Source organism: Platalea leucorodia (assembly GCF_965183815.1).
Source record: "Platalea leucorodia genome assembly, chromosome: 7".
Classification (NCBI taxonomy): Eukaryota; Metazoa; Chordata; class Aves; order Pelecaniformes; family Threskiornithidae; genus Platalea; species Platalea leucorodia.
Window position 1 is genome coordinate 60,551,163 of NC_138829.1, and position 21,260 is coordinate 60,572,422.

General features: G+C 40.3%; 1 protein-coding gene across 1 annotated transcript in view; it reads right to left on the reverse strand.

The window, feature by feature from the left end:
• The window catches only part of DENND2B (DENN domain containing 2B), a 146,153-nt gene that overhangs the window by 95,446 nt on the left and 29,447 nt on the right, over positions 1 to 21,260 (reverse strand). The window contains exon 2 of the mRNA XM_082317029.1: positions 12,227 to 12,331. Coding sequence (XP_082173155.1) covers positions 12,227 to 12,306 — 80 coding nt within the window. The 5' untranslated portion in view covers positions 12,307 to 12,331. The remainder of the gene's footprint in view (positions 1 to 12,226; positions 12,332 to 21,260) is intronic.

A 21,260-nucleotide genomic window follows, 5' to 3' on the forward strand; every position in this document is an offset into this window, starting at 1 on the left:
CAACCCCACCACCATGGGCAGGGACACCTTTCACTAGAGCAGGTTGCTCAAAGCCCCATCCAGCCTGGCCTTGAACATTTCCAGGGATGGGACATCCACAACTTCTCTGGGCAACCTGTTCCACTGCCTCACCACCCTCATAGTAAAGAACTTCTTCCTTATATCTAGTCTAAATCTACCCTTTTCAGTTTGTAGCCATTCCCCTTGTCCTATCACTATGTGCCCTTGTAAAAACTCCCTCTCCAGCTTTCTTGTAGGCCCCCTTCAGGTACCGGAAAGCTGCTATAAGGTCTCCCTGGAGCCTTCTCCAAGCTGAACAACCCCAACTCTCTCAGCCTGTCCTCATACGGGAGGTGCTCCAGCCCTCTGATCATCTTGGTGGCCCTCCCCTAGACTCGCTCCAACAGATCCATGTCCTTCTTATGTTGGGGGCCCCAGAGCTGAATGCAGTACTCCAGAGGGGCCTCACCAGAGCAGAGTAGAGGGGCAGAATCACCTCCCTCAACCTGCTGGCCACGTTTCTTTTGATGTAATCCAGGTTGGCTTTCTGGGCTGCAAGCATACATTGCTGGGTCACGTTGAGTTTCTCATCAACCAACACTCCCAACTCCTTCTCCTCAGAGCTGCTCTCTATCCATTCTCTGCCCAGCCTGTATTTGTGCTTGGGATGGCCCCGACCCATGTGCAGGACCTTGCACTTGGCCTTGTTAAAAAATACAAAAGCATAAAGCATTCAAAGTGCCATGAGAACTAAATTACAACAGGAAGTAATATTCCAGAGAACATTCATGCAGCTTCCAAGTAATAATAAAGCAAACTTGATCTGAAGCTGCATGAAGCAACACACAATCAAAATTTTGTTGGTTTTTTTTTCCCCTTAAAAAACTGTGCAAATGGAAAGGATATTTTAACACAACTTCCACCTAAGAAAAAGTGATTTGCTTAACTGACGAGTGCATGTAAAATAATGCTTCTTCCTGAACAGACATCTAAAATTGAAGTGAAACAAAATAGCCAACAACAGAAGTGGAATAGCAAAATCCACGCCCCAATTGTTTGAGGAAGCCCGAAGGATGTATCCAAAAGCAGGCCCATTTTTTCAGTTCTATCTCTTGATCTAATTAGAAGCTGTTACCTCTTCTTATGAGCTATTCTTCTCTTACATCTCTAGACAGCTGTGCTTACAAGAATATTTCTGCAACCCTGCTGAAGAGATTTCAAATGCATGCCCTCTGATCCACCTCCCCGAGGTCACTGCTGAGCAGGGCGAGGGAGGGGAACATTACGCCTCAAACCATCAGAAATCAGCACCCCACCAATGCTGCTTACCCAGATAAAGGGCAGCAATAAAGTCAAAGCCTGTATTCAAGCTCTCCCCAGTTTCAAGGTCATTTGATTCAGTGCTTTGACTTGTTCCCACTGCTGATGTTTCTGTTCCTGATGACAGTAGGTGCGCTCCCACCTCCCGTGGCCCGGTTCAGAGTTGAGCTGCCAGAGCTCTGTGTCCCAAACGCATCTCCAACCTCACAGGGTAAATAACAGCTTTTATTCCTTTCTGAACCAAGTGTATCTTTGCGCTGCTGGGAACCGACCTGCTAAAAATTTGTCAGCTGCACAGTTCAAGCTGTTTCTGCTTTTAAAAGAGTACAATACTTGCTAATAGATTTTACATCAGTTATTCAGTTTCCACCGTAGATTGGCTGAAGCTTGTTTGTATTGTTTTCTAAACGTCAATGGTTTAAAAAAAAAAATAAAATAAAGCAGTGTCTCATCATAACTCCAATAACTTAGTATATTGCTTACCCTTAGTAGAATTTTATTGAACCACTATTCTTCCTGTTCTCAAGCTCACTATCAAAATATTAAAAACTTGAATCTTTTTTTAAAGTAACAGACGTTTTCTATGGGGTTTGTTTCACAAATTCGTAAAGAGCTTGAAAGATTCTCGCTAGTATTTCTGAGCAGTAGGCAAATACTTTTGTCAGGAAAACACATCTCAGCAGTTCAGTGCGGAGCGCCTTGCTGCCTTAAGCCATGCTCAGCTACCAGAAGATCTCCTGCAACAAAGTCCCCGAGGGCTGCTCTGACTGGGAAAACTGGGAGCTGTTTTAGTCCAGGCTACCCCACCACTGATGGAGCAAAAGAAGCTTTTATTTTAAAATGTACAAAATGAAGACCTGGCTCCCTGCTTTAGGTATACACAGCTCACTGTCCTTTCCAAGCTGGTCTCACTCCTCCCCCATCAGAGACCCTTGAAAACAAGAACTTGCACAGCCAAATATGCATGCAATGGCAACCTCTAACCTACCAAACCGTGCACAAATCTCCTTAAAGTTGCACAAAACCATCAACCGCTTCTAGATCAACCTGCTGCCCTCTCTGTCACGGTTTTCTGCACCTACACCTGCACATCCCCTCTGGAGAAAGGTTTTCACTGAGATACACCGCTCTTGCTTGGTTGTTTTAGTAAGCATTTCAGCACACAGTTGAGGCAGCAGCAAACACACCAGCATTTTTTCCCACGGCATATCATTATAACACAAATTGAATTGGCATCCAAACATCCCACTAAACTTTCTATTAAACACGGGTGGGAACATCATCCACACAGAAAATTTTATCCAAGTGTGATGAATAGAATAGGTATCTATAGCTGTCTATAACCAATGTTTTATGGGGACTTCTTTAAACCATGCAATGAACTATAGAGCCGAGGCAGAGACAGTCTTTCACCTGTAACTGCAATGCAGCCATCCACAAAAGGGAAAGAAGCAGCTTTTATATCACTCACAGCAACACTGTCCACATACTTAGCAAAGAAAGAATAAGAGATGAGAGAATACTTTATCATAATTATGCTAAGACAATAGTAATCACATAATAATTACTGGAAAAATTGTACACATTAGAGTTTCAAATAAGCCCGAAACCTCGCTGTTTTAGAACTACACAGGGAGCTGAAGATGCATCCTTTGACTTCCAAGTTACTGCTTTCTTCATGATGCTCTCCATTTAGAAAACCCAGGACATGTAATAAATATCATCATCTTTAAATTTATATTTACATGAAATACGTAAATACAAAAAATTTCATTTTGTTTATCTTGCAATCAGGGTTCCATCATGGTGGATGCGGAGTTATCTCCTTCACCATGCTCCGTCGCGGTAACGGCAAGGGAGCTGTTCTGCGTTGGCCTGCCTTATCTGGCCCCCGAGGCACCCAGCCCTGGGTGTGAACACAGCTCTTCTGCATTAGTCGAGAGATAATCCATTTGTCAGTGCATGCAGACTGGACCGCATCTGCATGAGTGACCCCACAATAAATTTGGACAGTGTCTACAGTTTAACACAGAGCTGAAGGGCACTGGTTGGGTTGGGGTTTTTTTTGTTTGATTAGGGGTGGGGAGTTACAACAGCAGAAAAATTGAAATTATACGAATTAAATTAAAATCATATTGTTACATGTCAGGTCACAGCAAGCAAAAGGCACTAGAGTTGCATCCATGAACTGATCTCTCTAAATGAGAGAAAAGTACTGCACAGGCATTAACAGTTCTCCCTATACAGACAGGTTTTTCTCCTGACACAAGATCACCTTTGAAATGAAAAACTTACAGTGGAAAGGGAAGAGAATAGAGCACTCCCAGGACAAGCCAGCAGAGCGAACAACTGCCTCTGCCACCCACACTCCAGCACTGACAGCAGCAGAACACTGCTTAACCCCAACACCGGACATATCTGCATATTCTTTTATTTAAGAACTCTCAAGGTCTCAATTCCTAAGGAAAAATATTTCTAGCCCTCTGCCCAGGACACACCCACATAATCCTTTCTTCAAAGGAAACTAAGTATTTCGGTTGGGTTTATTAATGCAGACCAAGAATTAGTTTTACTTTTAAATAAATATATATATTTGCTGTAAAACTGAATGAATTTGACTTGACTAGGACAGATTTTGGAAGTGATTGTACATCTCAGTTTTTTAAGTCTGAAACAGACATGAAGTCTTCCTTTAACTAAGATTTTTCTTAAAGCTCTTATTGTTTCTGCCTTCATCAGAGAAACGCAGTAATGAAGCACAAGACCTTTATGTGTACATGAAGTAGCTGGGCATGGAAATACGTGCACGATGGGGACAGGTAACCAACCCAAAACAATACTTCTCCTAGTAACCAACCCAAGCAATACTTCTCCTACACAGCCTAGCTTTGCTGTGTTCTGTCACGCTCAAACATCAAGACCTCCGCTGTTAAAACAAACAAGAGAGGTTTTGTTTGCTTACGCAAATGCAGTGATTATTTACCGGATTCCCGGGGTGGATACTGGAAGCTGAATACAAGAATATCACTCCAGGACTCTGCTGGCTCTGCTAACACCACGAATCAGTCCTCCACAGCCTTGCACCTCCTGCAGTCATCTCTAACACCCCAAAGCAAGAAGCAAACACAAAGCACGTGCAAAGACCTTTTGTTCCAAAAGGGAAGCCTCCCCTCTACACGACTGATGATGGCTATGCAGAAGCTGAGGCCCTGGGGAAGCAGGTCCAGATCTGGCCTCTGGTTTAGCTAGCAGCAAGCGAATCCATCAGCCTGAGGAGCCTTCCCTCTGAATTTCCAACAGTGATTTTACCTACAAACAACAGCAGCGAATAATCCTAGACTTATGATAAAGCTGGACATAACACTACCCCATGAGCTCACTTGGTTAGGAAATATAAGTCATTACTTTATTTGATATTTAAAGAATTATAAGCAATTCAGCTGAAACACTCCTTAGGTACCTCTAGGGTTATATTAGTCCAGATAGTCATTTGGTTTATGTGGTGCATCTCCATTGCCTTCACTGGAGGTAAGCTAGCTCCTGCCAATTAAAATTCTGTCCCGTTAACTCAAATTCTGAAGAAGGTCTGAGCCTCGAAGCCAGTGCAAACATATCTCAGTGCATGTTAGACTAATGGGGCTGACAAATTATTGGTGACAGCAGGAATGGCCTCACACACTGCTGGGAGATGAAAACCAAAGCCTATGTTTAGAGGTTTGTGGGTATCCAGCTCAGTTCTTCCCAGGCAAGGAGAGGGATGCAACTCAGAGATCAGATTTCAGTTTTAATCAAGCAAGAGTATATTTGATTCAAAGATTCAACTAAAAGTATTTAGAAAGGAGAAGTTTTATGAACGTTATTAGACTAGGAACTTAACAACTTGCAACTTTGTGCTCGCAGCAATTTGCAGATGTAATCCTTTGCTAGCACAAATTTCTGATGCCTTGCTATACAACCCATTGACATCAGCATCCTCAGTTTATCATGTCATTAAATCATGATTGCTCAGCTGGAGAACATTCTCCAACTCAGTGAGGATGACATCTTTCCTGTGCAGATTGGGTGGAAAGATGACAGCCCACATCACAAAATCCAATCTGCGCTGAAACTCACATGATTCCAGTGACATAGTTTTTCTCAGATGCATAACCTCTGAGAATAGTTTTCAGCAGACACACAGTCCTTTTGCACAACTGGATACCAGGATCGGTTTCTGCTTTGGCTATCTTCCCAAATCAAGCCCAAAGACATTAAACTAAAAAGTTGTTTGTTCTAGCTCATTATGGCAGTGCCTCTATATGTACTCCTAAAGCCATCACACTAGCAAAACGCTTGCAGCAGACTTGACTTTTGTTCACTGTAAATGGTATAGAAATGTGCTTAAGTTTTCAAAAGCTCACTCCTAAGTCTTGATTTGTGAAACTCATATGCACATATTTTAAATGTGCTTTACATGGGATAGACTTTGTACTGTTCTGTAAGAAATTAGAGGACAATCACCTTTATTTACTTTTCAAGAAACTGAGAATAACTGTAATGACATTATTCTGAGATATCTTGTAAAGCGCGTATATCACTTAACTAATCAAAATATCTTCCTAATTTTGTCTACATTAAGTATTCCATTTACAAAAATAGATATTAATGTGTATAATTTTTTTACAGATTAACAGAAATTTAGCCAAAAGCTATTAATCGAGAAAGTACATCAAATCAATGTCTAAGTAATCCTGCTTGCAGGGATATATTCTGTGGTTACAGCAGAAGGATACTGCTCATATTTTTAATTAGATAATTTATTTTAAAATCCTATCCTATAGTAAAAATGTGTCTTTTAATATTTATACTGTTTCTCATTCCAACACCGCCTGTCTCAGGGCAACACCGCCTGGCAGGAGCACAGTTCTACCATTTCCAGCTCTGCATCCAGCTCGCAAGGTGGGACTCATACATCGGGCACAGCCTGCACCACAGAAGATGCTGAAGGTAAAGGGAAATTCTGTCACTCACTCACAAATATATTGGATGAAGTCTGTATCTCCGAATTCTGAAATTACTTATACTTCATGCAATATGCTCAGATAAAATGTCTAAATTGATGGCCTCCTCTAAAACCAAACACTTCCTGTACTCCAGTAGTATACTGCAGCAGATGAGAAGGCTCAAGTTAAGTGTATAAAAAACGCCTTGAGATCCCGCGTTAAGAGATGGCACGTTAGCCAGAGGTGAAGACATTAGGAATGATTTACAGAAGTTACATAGCCACACTTATTCTAAACATTTTTCAGCTCTGGACTGGTGCTTGTCACATCTAGCATCTCAAACTAAGTTGCAATTTTAAGATATAATGACACATTGATATATAATTATTTTTTCAGAATGTTTTTCTTGTTTTCTCTGTTAGACTAAACAGACTACACATTTTAAACCTATATTTTGTTAAGTAGAGCATGACCTTATAAACATAACTATAGGCCTGTTTTAATACAGTACAGTGTCGGGGTGATTTTTAAGTCAGAGCTATTAGTGCCATTTCTACATTTACCTTTGTACTGGAGCAAACACAAGATTAGGACAAATACTTTATAAATTAATTCATTAATTCAAATAAAGTTTCTGCATAAAACACAAAGACTCCAGATAAATATCAAGTCATTTGCAAAGGGAAAGCAAGCCACATTGTGGGAAGAGAGCTACAAACACTGCTATGCCTTTTCTTTGACTTCTGTTCTCTTAAGGTTTCCTCAGAGTTACACTGATCCTCTTAAGTATGATGCGATCAAACCAAGCAGTCATTTGATGCAAGAGTCATGCACTAGTTGCAAGCATACTATGGGCTCCTTTGTCTCCTATTGAAGAGTTAATAAGATTTCACAGAGCTGCTTCCTGCCAGAATTGCTAAGAAGTCGCTTTCAGCTACACATAAGGTGCTTTCCTAACCTCCTGTTCCTTGGTGTTCACGTTGGTGACTCACAAGGAAGGATTAAAGTTGCATCCTTGAAGTTCACCGAAAGTCAGAAAGTCTCATTTCGTAAGTATAACAATCCTTTTGCAAACTCTAATATTAGCTTCCTATAATTGCCTCTTGTTCCAGACAACATCAGAATGTCCCCACTGTCTTGGGCCAAAGAGCACTCCCAGTCCAGGCTCTGTCATTGACTGTGATGGTTAGCAGGTGCCTAGAGAAGAGAGTAAGAGCAAGGTGAACATGCAGTGCTACTTAACCAGCTTAACAGTTAAAGGCCTAAAGGCTTGTTGACTCACAGATTTTGCTTCCGTGGGTAAAAGCCTTTGGTAGATTTTTTTTGTCCATGAATTTGTCTGATTGCAACATCCTGTAGCAGTAAGTTCCATAGTTTAAAGACGTGCTGCAGAGAAGTACCTTCTTTTAAATTTATTTTCAACCTGTCATCTTCTAGTTTCATTTGATTCATACCAGTTCTTAAATGGAAAGATATTTTTTCCCTATTTACCATTTCTGTTCCATGTATCATTTCAGAGACTTCTATTACCCCTTCTTCCCCTCCACTCCTTTCCTTTCCAGGATGAAGAGTCCCAATCTATTCTTGCTTTGTAGTGAAAGTGTTCCATACCTTCGACCACTGTTGTCACCTTTCTACAATATTTTCCTATTCAGAGCACAGTCGAGTTTGTCTCACCTAAGACACGCAAAATTGTCCACTTGTAACAAGTGGTGAATGAACTTCAGAAAGAATGAATTTGTGTGGATGTTTATTTAAATCACCTAACTTTCTTCAGATCCAAAGATTTCCCCCTCCTGTGCTCACAGCAGAAACCTGTGAATCCCACAACCCGTTTCTCAGGTGAGACTCACGGTTATTTTCCCAAATCACGTCCTCACTCTGCTCTCTGTCTTTCCCTCATTTCCTAAACTGCCATTAGCACAGCTCTGATGGAAAAATGGCTGTGGTGCCTCATGCCAATGGATCCACACTCCAGTGAGGACCAAGGGAATCTTAGTTACTGCAAGAATCTTGACACTTGCAAAGCATGCAGTTGTATAGACATTTACTTGTAGGCACCTCCTTCCCACTGAAGATTTTTATGATTAAAATTTAAATGTATGGGCATCTGATTCACAGCCAAAGTAATCAGAAACACTTCTATAGGCTTTACTGACCTTTGCTTCTGACCCATAAGGAATCACAAAAGGTTGAACCAGATGGTGACACTATATCACTGAAACACACCTTGCATCTTGCAACAATAAACCACACCAAAACTAGGACTGACAAGAAAATAACACCAAAAAGATGTCTTATTCACCAGGAGACTAATACACCTGTGTTATGCCAGTATCAGCACTTACTGAAACTCTACCCCCACAAATTCTAGAGAAAGCACATTTGCAGATTTCCAAATCTCCAGTCAAATCCCATACTAAACAGAGACAATGACTGTTCAGTTTAAATGGATCTTTGAACATGTTTGCAATAAATCCCGCAAGCCTTAAACTTTTATTATGCCAGCACTTACTCCGCTGATTTACAGTCTGACTAAAATGAAGAATCCTCATGGTTGACTCAAATAACATCCTCTTACAGGGTTTCACAAAGACAGGTGAAGAAGATTACATAAGGCAAAATAATGGATGGAGAACTGGTGCATGACAACCTATTCATCTCCTCACTTGTCACGCAAGTGCGACTCAAAGATTTTTCTTAGCTTCAGGTCCATACTTGTACTTACAAAATCTTTTCCTGACAAATTCTAATCAAAACAGATGGTGATGATAAGGAAAGACAGTTTATTTGACAGTTATTATCCAATAACTTAGTATCCCACAGTACTTTCTAAGCTATTCAGAATGGAAAAGATTTTAAAACAAAAGAGTAGGTCCAAAGTTTACTAAAGTCTGGACCCAAGTTCCCAGCACCAATCTGTCTGCACTGATGGAAGGATAATAAACAACGTGAGAATTCCAGATATCATTAGGGATCTGGTTTTAATATCCACATATGAATATCTATCTCTAAATTCCTCTAGTCACCCTCCCCCCCTTTATTTTATGTTTTTACTGTTTCATACCAAGACATACCAAACGCACAAACTAACAAACTGGGAAGCATACAAGGCTATCAAGCCCATTTCTGCTGAGCTTTAATACAGCATAATATGGCTAATAAAAGACACTAGAATGGATGCTGGTTATCTATATTTTTAGTCAACTGCACTATTTAAAAAGTGAAAGGAGCACAGCACCAGGAGGAAGAAAGGCAAATCAACCTAATGAAAGATTTAGACATGGGAAGGGTGTGACAATGCCACAAAGGCGGTTACTACCAGAGCCAGGGTCAGGGTTCTACCTAAGGCTCTTGATTATTAATTCACCGCTACTTTGTAGGCCAACCTATCCCTTGGCAATCAGGATGAGGCCATTTCATCCAACTCAGGAAAACTGCCTGGAATTACTGCAATTCAATAATATGTGTAGATAAGTGGGAAGGCGTGGCAGAGAGCTGAAAGAGAGATATAAGTTATTAGATACAGAAGGCAATGCAGAGGCAGCCATATGTGCATGAAATATGGAAAGACAACCAAAACTGAGAACAAAGCCAGAGTGTTTAAATGCAAAACAGAGATGTGTCATTAAAAAGAGGTTTTCCTTTAAATAAAAACAGAAAATAAATAAACCGTTAAAAAAAAAAATCTCTTCCATTGCTTCCATCCTGAAAATATTAGAATTTAGTTTATATTTTCCCTTTTCCATTGTTTGTGGTTGGAAAAGTTCAGAATACAATGGCAGGTATGCCAAACCAAGCCAGTATTCAACATCACTTTCAAGTTGTCCTACAGCTCCCTGCTAGGATCAAAGCCAACTCTTCTCAATTTCTCTGTCTGAACTTCTCCATCTACGCCAGCTATTCTACCTGGCAGCCGCCAATACAGGGACTTTTTGCCTCTGACATTTCATTTTCAAGTGGATAAAATAAAACTGTAATTCTGTGATTTACTCACCTGAGTCACAGTCCTTACTATGTATTTGAAACAGCAAAGTTCTCCCAATATAACCCTCCTATGTACATACTGCACTGCTGTCAGCTAGGAGTAACCCTGGTACAGTTTATCAGGTGTGACATCCTCAGTCAGGTATGGCTAGAACAGATGCTGCCTGGCCTGGCCAAAGCGATCAGAGCATTTCATTGACATTGGTACAACCCACACTCCTATCCCAAAGTGTCCAACAAATAAATAGGACCTCCACTGCTTTTTTCCTCTACAACACTCATTTCTGGGCACAGACCCATTTTTACTGCAGCCTACTTAATGCCTTACAGAGTTACACGTTGAACTTTGTAAGGCAAAGAGAATCTTCCTTGTTTCTACGTCCAATACCTAGCATAAAGGTATTAACTGCAGTACAGAGACTCTGTAAGGTCAGTGCAAGCTATTTGCACGTTCCTACTCCATGCTGTTTGAAATGGGGTTAAAGTCTTGTTTTGAGCCAAAATACAAGAAAAATGAAGACGTTGGCATGTTATTGTGTAACGTGGTGTCAAACAGCCCCTCAAAACAGAATAGGACAATATATCCATGTAAGAATCCCCTGGAGAGCTAGATAAAATGCTACAGCAAGGACAGAGATATGTCAACAGACAGTTCATGCATTTGAAGACAGACCCTGCACAGTTTGCATGGATTTCTGTTCACCTGACTAAGATGACATCCAAAGTCTAGAGCTTTGCTCCTGTGTTCAAACGATTAATTCATAAAGGTTCTTTAATCTGATGGTTGTCTAAACTTTCCCAGTCAAAGCATATCGAGGCTGCCCTACTGGGACTGCAGATTTAAGTGAGGGTTTTGCAACTGTCAGTCCCAGAATGAGAGAAGCTGGTGGGCTTGTCCTGTGTGAAGGCCACAGGCTGAGTCAGTCAGCATTATTTTGTAAAGGCTGTGGCTGAGATCAAAACTCCTTCTGACACAGATATGTGAACTTGTTGGCTACAGGTGAGTTGTTTACTTGCATACCAAAGCAATATTCCAAAGCAGAGTTGCCCAAAGAAAAAACTTCTTGTCCTCAAAACACTGCCTTTGATCACTGTAAAATGAAGGACAAGGGAGCAATAACTGACTCTACCCTTCTTGCCATTTCACTGTACTAATTCATGAGTGAAAGGCATCTGTTATTTACAGGCATCTGCATCACTGCATGCAGTCACATCACAGCCTTCTAATGGACTGGAACTTTATTAGGATAGTGTTTCTTATCCACAAGTAAACATGCACAAATTTGCAAGTGCACTTTGTTTTCTGCTCTAGTCTAAATTGACTGATTGCCTTAGGATTGCCGGGCTTGGGGACTTAAGGTGTCCTTGGCTACAGTTTTTCCCTAGCTATGAATGATTAAGTTGATCTACTTACTCTGTAAATGACTTAATGCTACATAAAGGAGGAAAATAAGCAAAATAACAGAGATGAGCCCTGTACTTTCCATTCAGCCCTTTCACACTCGCTGTCTGACCTGCAACAGGAGGCAGTCTCTGCCCACCGTCTGTCAAGGCAGATACAGCAAAGAAAATGTGACAGAAATCAATACAAAATACAAACTGGAGACTGGCAATGGAGAAAAGTTGACATGCAGTCACACGGCCAAGAAATTTAGTTCAAACCTCCTGAGGCCTACACGGTGCCTTCCATACAGGTCCTTCCTTGAAATCACTTTCATCATAACCAGCCAGCGAGCAGCAATAGCTTGACAGAAATATGCCAGAAGCAGACCTTTTTTTCATACCTCGGTTCCTCCAATCCCTACCAAAAACTTCTCTCAGTCCAGCAAAGCGCTCTCTGTGTCAGAATAGAGGTCGCTTACCTTTGAACAGAGATTTTATTCCGAACACAGACAAACCTTTCTCAGAATGTACAAAGCCTGCAGTTCACCACTTACCTATCCAGAGTGTCCTGAGGCACTTTACTCCCTCCAGCTCTGCTGTTGACACTGGCATTCTTGTTGGCAGTCATGGTCATTTCTGCTTTCTAGAAATGTGGATATCTGTGAGAAGAAAAGTCAATTAAGCTTCAGCAAGCCCAAATGACAATTAACCTCCAAGACTGCTAGAAGTACTATGCTGTGTAAAGGCAGAACTCCGGGCTGCTTTTCATTCTATAAAATGCAATCAGTCTAGTTATGATCTTGAAAATCTAAACCTTACCTCTCTATTGCTGCTCTTTCACATCCACAGCCAAGTTTATCAGAGCCCAGTGCTATAAAAGGAGAGATCTTATGGGAATTAGGTGTATACTTCAGGTTCTGGCATGTCTGATGAACAGAGCTTGATACCGAGCTCACAAAATATCACAGGTTTGGTGTGGTTCTTCCATCCATCAGTATACGTGGAGAACTCAGTAACTGCACTGTGTGATACTGGCAGATACCAGAGCTATGACTGGCATTTTGGCCACACAAAAGCTATTCCAAGGAACAAAGAAACTTTTTGCAATTTTAAAGTGCAGCTCCATTATGGAAATATTTTCTAATAGTGAAATATATTCAATATCAAATATGTTGAATATAATTTTCAAATCTGCTTGTGATATGAAAATATCTACAAATGTTTTTCTCTATTGGCCCCATGATTCTTCAAGTAAAACTGTCTTAGGATACTTTTAAGACCTCAGGTAATACAAAGAATCATTACTAATTCCTAGTTATTTCCTAGTAATTTGGTAACAACCCAAAACCTGTAAATTTGATTTCAGCCATGGTAAAAACCCTATATATACAGTTAAGTGCCCAAAAGATGGGCTTTACTTCTGTAATGTTGCTGCATACCGGCAAAGAAACAGCCCAGTACCACCATTTATTTTGCCCTCATCACTCTAGCTTAATAGGAACACTGTACTGCGACTGAAGGGAGAATATGATGGTATGGATATGGGCCAGGATGTAATCCCAAGGATGTAAAAGTGGTAACCTCTGCTGGCACGCACTCTGGGTAGTTTCTGAGATGCTCCTTAGTTTACAGGCTAAAACATCTACCATGGTTTGCAGCACTGCCACCCGGGGTCTGACCAGAACTATCAATTTTTACAACCATTAATGGCATAGTTAATGCAAAAATAAGGAGTATTACAAAACTTCTTGTTTACTCAAACCCACAGTAAGTCCAGACTGCTTGAGAAGCCAGCTGTAATGTGATGCTAAAAGCAAGCTGGGTACTGACAACACACAAAATCCTTATACAAACAGACCCATTGCGGTAAGGAGGACATTCTCTAAACCGCCTTATTGCAAACTGTTCTGCCACAAATAAGGTCAGAAAATCTCCCACGGATTGCAGCTCCTGAGGCAGAGTCGATCATACTGACCACAGACTCCAGGTCTACTTGTCCTTCTCCGATTGTCTTGTGTGTATCAATTTTCCCAGCTTAAGTGGAGATTTTTTTCCCCCAGTTGGTAACATTTTTTTCTACACTGAAGCTCCCTAAATTTCTCCAGTGTCTCAGTGTTATTGTTAGCGTTACATTATCAAGATAACGGGACTGTAAAGAACCGCCTGTTCCGATTGGAAAAGGGCTTGCTTGGGACAAGAAAGGAAACCCGCTGATGGTGGCCAAGCCTTCTAGGACTCTGCATTCCACAGGGAGCCAGCAGTTTTTTTAATGTTTTCCACTCACCAGTTCAATGCCTTTACTGTGTTAAATCTGAATCACTTATTAGCAATTAAGGTGAGAAAAATAAGAGATATAAATGTGGCATAAGGTGAATAACAGCTGTCAGCACGCACGTGTTACATTCATTTTCCAAGATTTGCTTTTCTGTTCAAGACCAAAAGAAGCTGAATGGACCCACACAAAGATGGGATACTGACCTGGCACATAAAAATAAGAAAAAGATAGAAAACAGCAACATAAAGGCACACCGAGAGTCCACTTTTCCCATACTCAAAATCCAATGGGAAAAAAAAAAAGTACGTATACATATGCATCAGGGTGTTTGCTTTTCATGGGAGGTTTGCCCTTCTCAAATTTCAGCTTCCCAAAAGCTTGATAAAAATCACTGTGGTCAATATAAAAAAAAAAGTGATTATTTAAGCCCCACATTTCAAAGCTACCTTAAATGTCAAATAGGCCAAACTGATTTGTTTTCAAGCAAAAGAGGATTTGAGTTCTAAAAGACAATTTCGTAAGTTACATTAAATTTAGTGACATAAGTGTGTTTCTTCCCATGTAGTTGAGACTCTGGTATATCAACTGACTGGTAATATCAACTGACTTTTCTATGCAATTTTTCTTTAGTGCTCATTTTGCATGAATATTTTATTGCAAGTGATGCTGGTATCATCCCAGTATATGCAGAGAAAATCCAAATAACTTCAACACAGCAGAAAAATAGTCAATCAACAATTTACAGAGGTGCTTAGAAGCAAGGGTTTAATACCAAAAACAAACAAACAAAAAAACCAACCCAAAACAGAAAAAAAACTAAATTTTATGGTCATTTTGCAAGTTATTTTATAGCCTTCGAATGAGTCTGACAGCCCTGTAAGTTTATATGACTCATTGTATGGTAGAATCACATCCTTTGGGCTTGTGTGAGAGCGTTCTCCATCACAGTATTTGCAAATTATTCTTCACAAAGCAATGAAAACCAGAATCTCTCAAGTATTGTGACATACTGTTAAAAACAAATCCAGAAATAGCCATGTCACACAGACTCCGCATTGCCTAGTTAACCATCTAACTACACTTTGCTTAAAAATGCAGAATTCTGTTTTATTTGTACATGTAAATAATTACTATTAAACCCTTATTTAGCGATAATTTGTACTTTACTCCAGGCGTGGTCTCACTAATTTCACTAGGACAACTCTCAAATGGGTAATTTAATGAGCCCGGAGGGTAGAATCTGGACCTTGTTCATTATTACATCCACTTTGTCTAAAACCTCCACAAATCATTTGGCAGGATCAAAGACGACAGACATTAAAAAAATGGTGCGACGGTAACATGGGATCTGCTGCTAGTACCAGGCAAGGTTCATCATCCTGACTGAAAATGGCTGCTGCAATGCAGATACTCCCTAACAGACTTTTATCACTGCAGGAAGCCCCAATGACAGAATATTCCTTACAGACCATATCCCCCCTCTTAAAGGTTTTCTTCCACTTCCAAAATGGTACCAATGAAAGTGTGGCCTGGAGCTTTTTTACAGACAGGCAGGGCACTAAAAACCATCACACTCTGTGCTACTGAACCTTATGGCATCATTGAATCTTTAATTCCATCAACAGGTATTAGCAGGGGAGACATAAATCCTACACTCCTCCTCCCTGGAGTTTAAAATTATTCTTAATTTCCTGAAGCATCCCAACACTTTGGAAGCACCACTCCCAGTCCCACTACAGTGCCAGTTGTTCCTCAGCCCACTCCCATTCAAAAGTGGTTCAGGGCTAGAGCTAGGCTTGGGGCAAACACCTGAAAAGTCACAGCAATCAAGAGTGCTTTATTTGTACTATCCAAGAGCCTCTTGAGGTCTCAAGAAAACCTTCTGCTTTTTTTACCCACAACGTATCCACCAGTTCCTGCATTGCAAGAACTGATTCCCTCCTCTCCTTCTGTGTAAGGTGAATAACATTAAGCCTAGTTATTCATGTCTAGGCTTAGATGTCTTACACGTATATTAGATCAAGAGATGACTTAGAGAAAACATTTTCATAATTGGAATCATTCCATCTTCCATTCTGTTAGTATAACGGGAGCAGAAGAGGACTTTTCATTTGAAATTTCTTCAGCTCAACAGACATGCATGATTTTTGTTTGTTGGGGTTTTTTTGTTGTTTTTAAGACTATGCTCAATATCTCTTCCTATCCATATGGTCTTTTTCCTTACATAGACTTAAAATAGATTCATTGCACTCCATTTTCTGCACTCATTTCTAAAGCATATTTTCCATTAAATATACAGTTCCAATAAAAAGTCCTTAGAGTATGTTGCAATGCTTCAAAGCCAGTTTTCTGAGCTTCAGGAACACTAGCACAGTTTCTCTGGCAGCTTAATGAAGAATAATCTAGATTCTGCTGCTTACTGATGAACACTGAACTCGCACAAACAGAAGACAACACGTACGTGGCGCCAGCCCTCTCAGCCAGGCATTCACTGGGACCCAAGCTGCAGCACAGAGCAGATGAAGTTAGGAAGGTGGCAAAGAAGAGTATATGCAGGGTTTCTAATGACTTGAGAAGAGAGCCTTTGAATGCAGGCTCCAGAGTTCTCTCCTGGCATTATCACTAACACAGGTGCAAATTCTACAAAGAAAATGTGGATGTCCAGCAAGGACGTCAAGTGTGTAAAGACTCCTCTGCTCTGGACTTCTGCTGTTACTTTTGAGAGAGGCTTGTCAGTGACAGTTCACTGTATGTAAAGTCCTTGTTGTCTCACGTGTTGCAAAGTTTAACTACACTTAACTGTCCTAGACAGAACCAATCTGTACTGCAATTAATATAATTTATAAGGTATAATTTGGATTCTTGAGATCTGCATATGTTCTGAAGCCTTTTAAGGCAGATGACTTTCCTCATGAAATTCCACTGATCTGGGATCTGGAAAATATGGGGAAATATCACTGCTTTGGTCTGCCCCACAGGGCAGAGACCTGGAGACATAAAAGGAAGGCATTACAAGGAAGAACTACAGGGTAAGACAAACTCATGCTTTTGAAAAAGTACCTTGTAATAAAGACAAACTCTCAGAAATACATTATTCATAATAACCAATTTGGTCTATTTATTTTTCTCTTAATGGTAGCTGCAGCAGAATGTCTCTAGACATTGAGAAGTTAGTTTAAAACATTAACACGCTTTTCTGAGCGCTTTAAGGAAATCTTGCCCACATTTCAAGAGGTGTTGTACAGCTAAACTTTTGTTTAAGAGCCGCAGCTTAGCTTTGTGGCAATTTGCCTATTCCCTTCCAGTAAAAGAGATAATTATGTCCTCCCGGAACAACGTCAGTTCTGATGAACTGGAAAGTCCAATAAAATCTTTAAAGATTTCTGCCTTGGGAAGGCTTCTGTAGAGACTCCAAAGAACATTTTAATAAGAACTACATGCTTTTATTGGTATACCTGTTCTCTAAGCTGGGCCACTGTAAGTTTAGCCATGCAATATTATACAAAGTAACATAAAGAGCTAAATGACCTGCTCAGCAAGGACTTGGCATGAAGATATTCAGAAAGTATTAATTCAACTGTCTCATACCAAGTTTAGTCTTTACAGCACACAGATAGCCTAACTATGATCGCATCAAGAGGCTTCTTGCAAGACATGAGAACTGTAGCCTTGAACTGCCTTCAAGGCTAGTCCTAAAGACTGGAGAAACAGACCTTGTTCTATCAGCAATGTGTACATGCCTGAGCCGTATTATGCTCTAGCATAATCTCTAAGTGAGAAAACAAGATCAAGCCATTCACACAGCTACGTATATCCAAGTCCCTGACTGAGAACAAGTGACAATGTTTGTGGGTAACAGAGCCAAAGGAAGAGGGTTTGTCAAACTTTTCATCTTTATGACACTGCAAAAGGCACAGATTTTAACTGGTATTAACTACACAATCTCATCCAAAGTTTCCCTCCTTACAATCCACAGAGAGCCTGTTTCCAATCAAGTCAGTGAACAGTCTCTCTGCTAGGCCTTCACAGCTAGGTGACCAGTTTACTTCCAGCACAAACTTCCTAGTAAAATCAACAGTGGTGGTAGACTTGGGTGTCATTGCAACCTTGCAATGCCAACCCACTTTCTCAGCAGTTAAGTCCCCACTGAACTGAAACTGAAAGACTAGGAAACTCATGTTGTGGCACATATTGCAGGGGAAAGAAGTTGCCTCCCCTCAGTGTAGGTTGGTAGACCCGGGCAGCTACAGAACCAGGCAGGTGAAAAGCAAGCACGCTGCCTAGAGCAAGGACAGCTCTCCACTCACCCCTCACTCTCCTTTCCTATTTTGCTACCACCTAAAATGCCTTCTTCTTCTGATATTCTTGCGCTTGCCTATTTTGTGCCTTCCTCATTCTGTCCCCTTCACCCTTCTTTACCTTCTTATTACTTCATTTATCTTCCCTCAAGCTGGTTTTTTCCCTTGAATTGAAAATGGGCAATACCTGGTGGAGAGAACAGACCTCACTTGAAACACACTGCAGTCCAAAACTTGTGTCCAAATGTAAGAATTCAACACTAAGCTCTTCTATTACCTTCAGCACTGCTAGGGCAATCACAGCTTCGAAATCGAAGGAAAACAACATGAAAAAATCAAAGAGACCAGTGCTACCGTGCATACTCACTTGTCTTTTATGAAGGAATTTTCACTAATACTAGGGTGACCATGCTTCTCAGACTATGGAGGGCACATTGTAGTTGAAAAACTTTTGAATATAATTATGTGAACTCTCTGGCACTTAGGGTGTTTGCTTTATCTTGCTTGCTTCAGTGTTAAAAAGGACCAATAAGGTTTTGTTTGTGCTTTGCTCTCTTACATCACTGGAATTGTATCTCAGTTGAAGAAGCTGGACTGAATCCAGTCTTTTGACTAAATCTTTCTTTCTTTCTGCATAAGGGAAAGACATATTGATTTGTGCCACATCTAGTACAGTCTCTGATAGCCGCTTTTCATCTAGCTAGTACAAGACTTCCTTCCAATTTAGATAAATTACAGCTATTGTTGTGCCAACAGGGAAGTAACTTCACTGTGACTTCTTCTGACTTGTTTGTGCTAAATGAGTGCTTAAAGAGCTCTCACTGAATATAACAAGTTCACATTTATTAACAAATCAAACTGGAATAAACTGAAGGTTCCTTTAAAAGTGACTGCTCCCCAGGGAAGCGAGAATGAGACATTAACAAAAAAATATATGGCTGCTATTGAATCAGAAGTTAGTATTTCCCTGTGTAGGGTGAAGAAAAGGTTTGTATTTTAAAAAATACATTGACTAGTTCAAGCATAACTATCTTGATTTGAGACACCACAGTAGAAAAAGTTTACAATACTTAACAGTACAATTAGCTGGTACTATTATAAGCTCAGAACTCACATGGCATTAGCCAGTCATGAAACACCCTCACACTGACCTTAAAACTGATGTCAATATGAAATGCTGCAGTCTTAATTTCTCATGGCTGCGCTAGGCACACGTTCTCACCCCATCACACTCATACAGTTATCTGGTTCTGGGAACTGATTCACTTGAAAAACAACCTTTTGGAGGTTTTTTGTTTTGGTGAAGCTGATTTTTCAGACATTCACTTGGGTTCTTCTGGACTGTCAGGAAAACACATACCTTAAAAGTGCCTTCAAAATATGTGTTACTTAAAACTAAATCTGCATGCTTTCTCTTTAAGACAGAAATCTTTTTGATTGTGGACAGCACTTTAAGTGTTATAAATATGTTCCTACAGTGTATCAAATACAATTTGGACCTTGCAAACATGCAGGCTATATTTGCTTTTAATTTTTTTGAGAACAAAAAGAGACAAAAAGGACAAACACATTCATGAAGACATTTTCTCTCTGACATGGATACAGCAGAAACTCATGCATTTGATAAAACAAAAACTTTTAGATTTCATACACTAAAATTTGGTTTTAGATGCAAGGCATCCACATTAATCTCATGTGGCTTCACAAGTAAAATATGTGTGCACCTCAGATATGGATCAGGCTTTACTACAGAAAAGTGACTTCTTGTTTCCTTCTGCTGTACTTGAGTGTCAGTCACAATCTGGTAAGTCCTTTCAACAAGCCCTATAATAAACTTAATGAACACTGATTTGTTGAAAGTCCTCTGTCATCACATTTTGCAATAAAGGCTTAGTACCAAATAATCAGAGGCATAGATATTTTGGCCTTTGCAACACAAACTTTTCCATGATGACCAGACATCGCTATGAAAGCGGCCTACGTACAAATTGTCCCTAATATATATCACAGTTCCTCAGTATTATTCTTCCTTTGTCCTTTCCCTTCATCATCAGGATATTTGCATCAAAACACCAGTTCAAGTCTCAGGACCTCACCTGCTCCTGTTGCTTATTCCTCAATGAAGTCATAGTCCTCTAATTGCAACATCAACATAATTTGCACAATAATGAGTTGTTCCTTGTGACACAAAAAACAGATTAAAATTTTACTAAGGAATGAGAGTAGATTAGCTTTAAGGAACAAAGATTCTTTTTCATTAATATTTTTTGCATCACAAAGAATATGAGAAAAGAGACTGTCCTTTGGTATTTCCCACAGGGTGTCACCAGTCCCTAAAAACATCACAATACAATTCAAAGCACAGTTCACTGCTTAGTACAGACTGCCTGGGAGCACAGGCTGCAGGGGAGACACAAAGGGAACAAACCAAGCTGAAAGTCTTAGTAAGTCTTAAAAGGAACTTCCCTATTGAGCTGACACTGATGACTGAACCTTCCTCATCCCAAGGCTGACTGACAAAGTCTGGCAGACAGCCGAGAAGCATCCTGACTTTGCAACTATTGTAGGTTCTGATTCATTACAGCATCGTTCAAGGCAAAACACGGGTCACAGCTATAATACAGAGCAAGCTGCTGTCCCCAGTGCTGTTAGCACACCTCCCTTCCTTCCTGCCAGACACACGTGGCTCTCACTCAGAGCACCACTAGAGTGCAAACTACAAAATTAATAGCAGTTATATGCCCCATACAAGGTTTTAATAATACGTGATGGGAGGAAGGAAGATCTTGATGCAGCTGCATGGAGACTTGAGAGAGAGGGATTCAGTCTTCATTTTGCCATACATTTCTTATGAGTCACTGGGTAAATGGCTTGAGTTATGCTAGTTGAGCTATTTCCTGACTACTTCTGTGTATGAACATCTTTTCTAGAAGTAAGCTGTGCTACCCAGGAACGTCTGAAGTACACTCAGCCATACGGAGGGTACCTTAACAAGATCTCTATTATATTGTACTT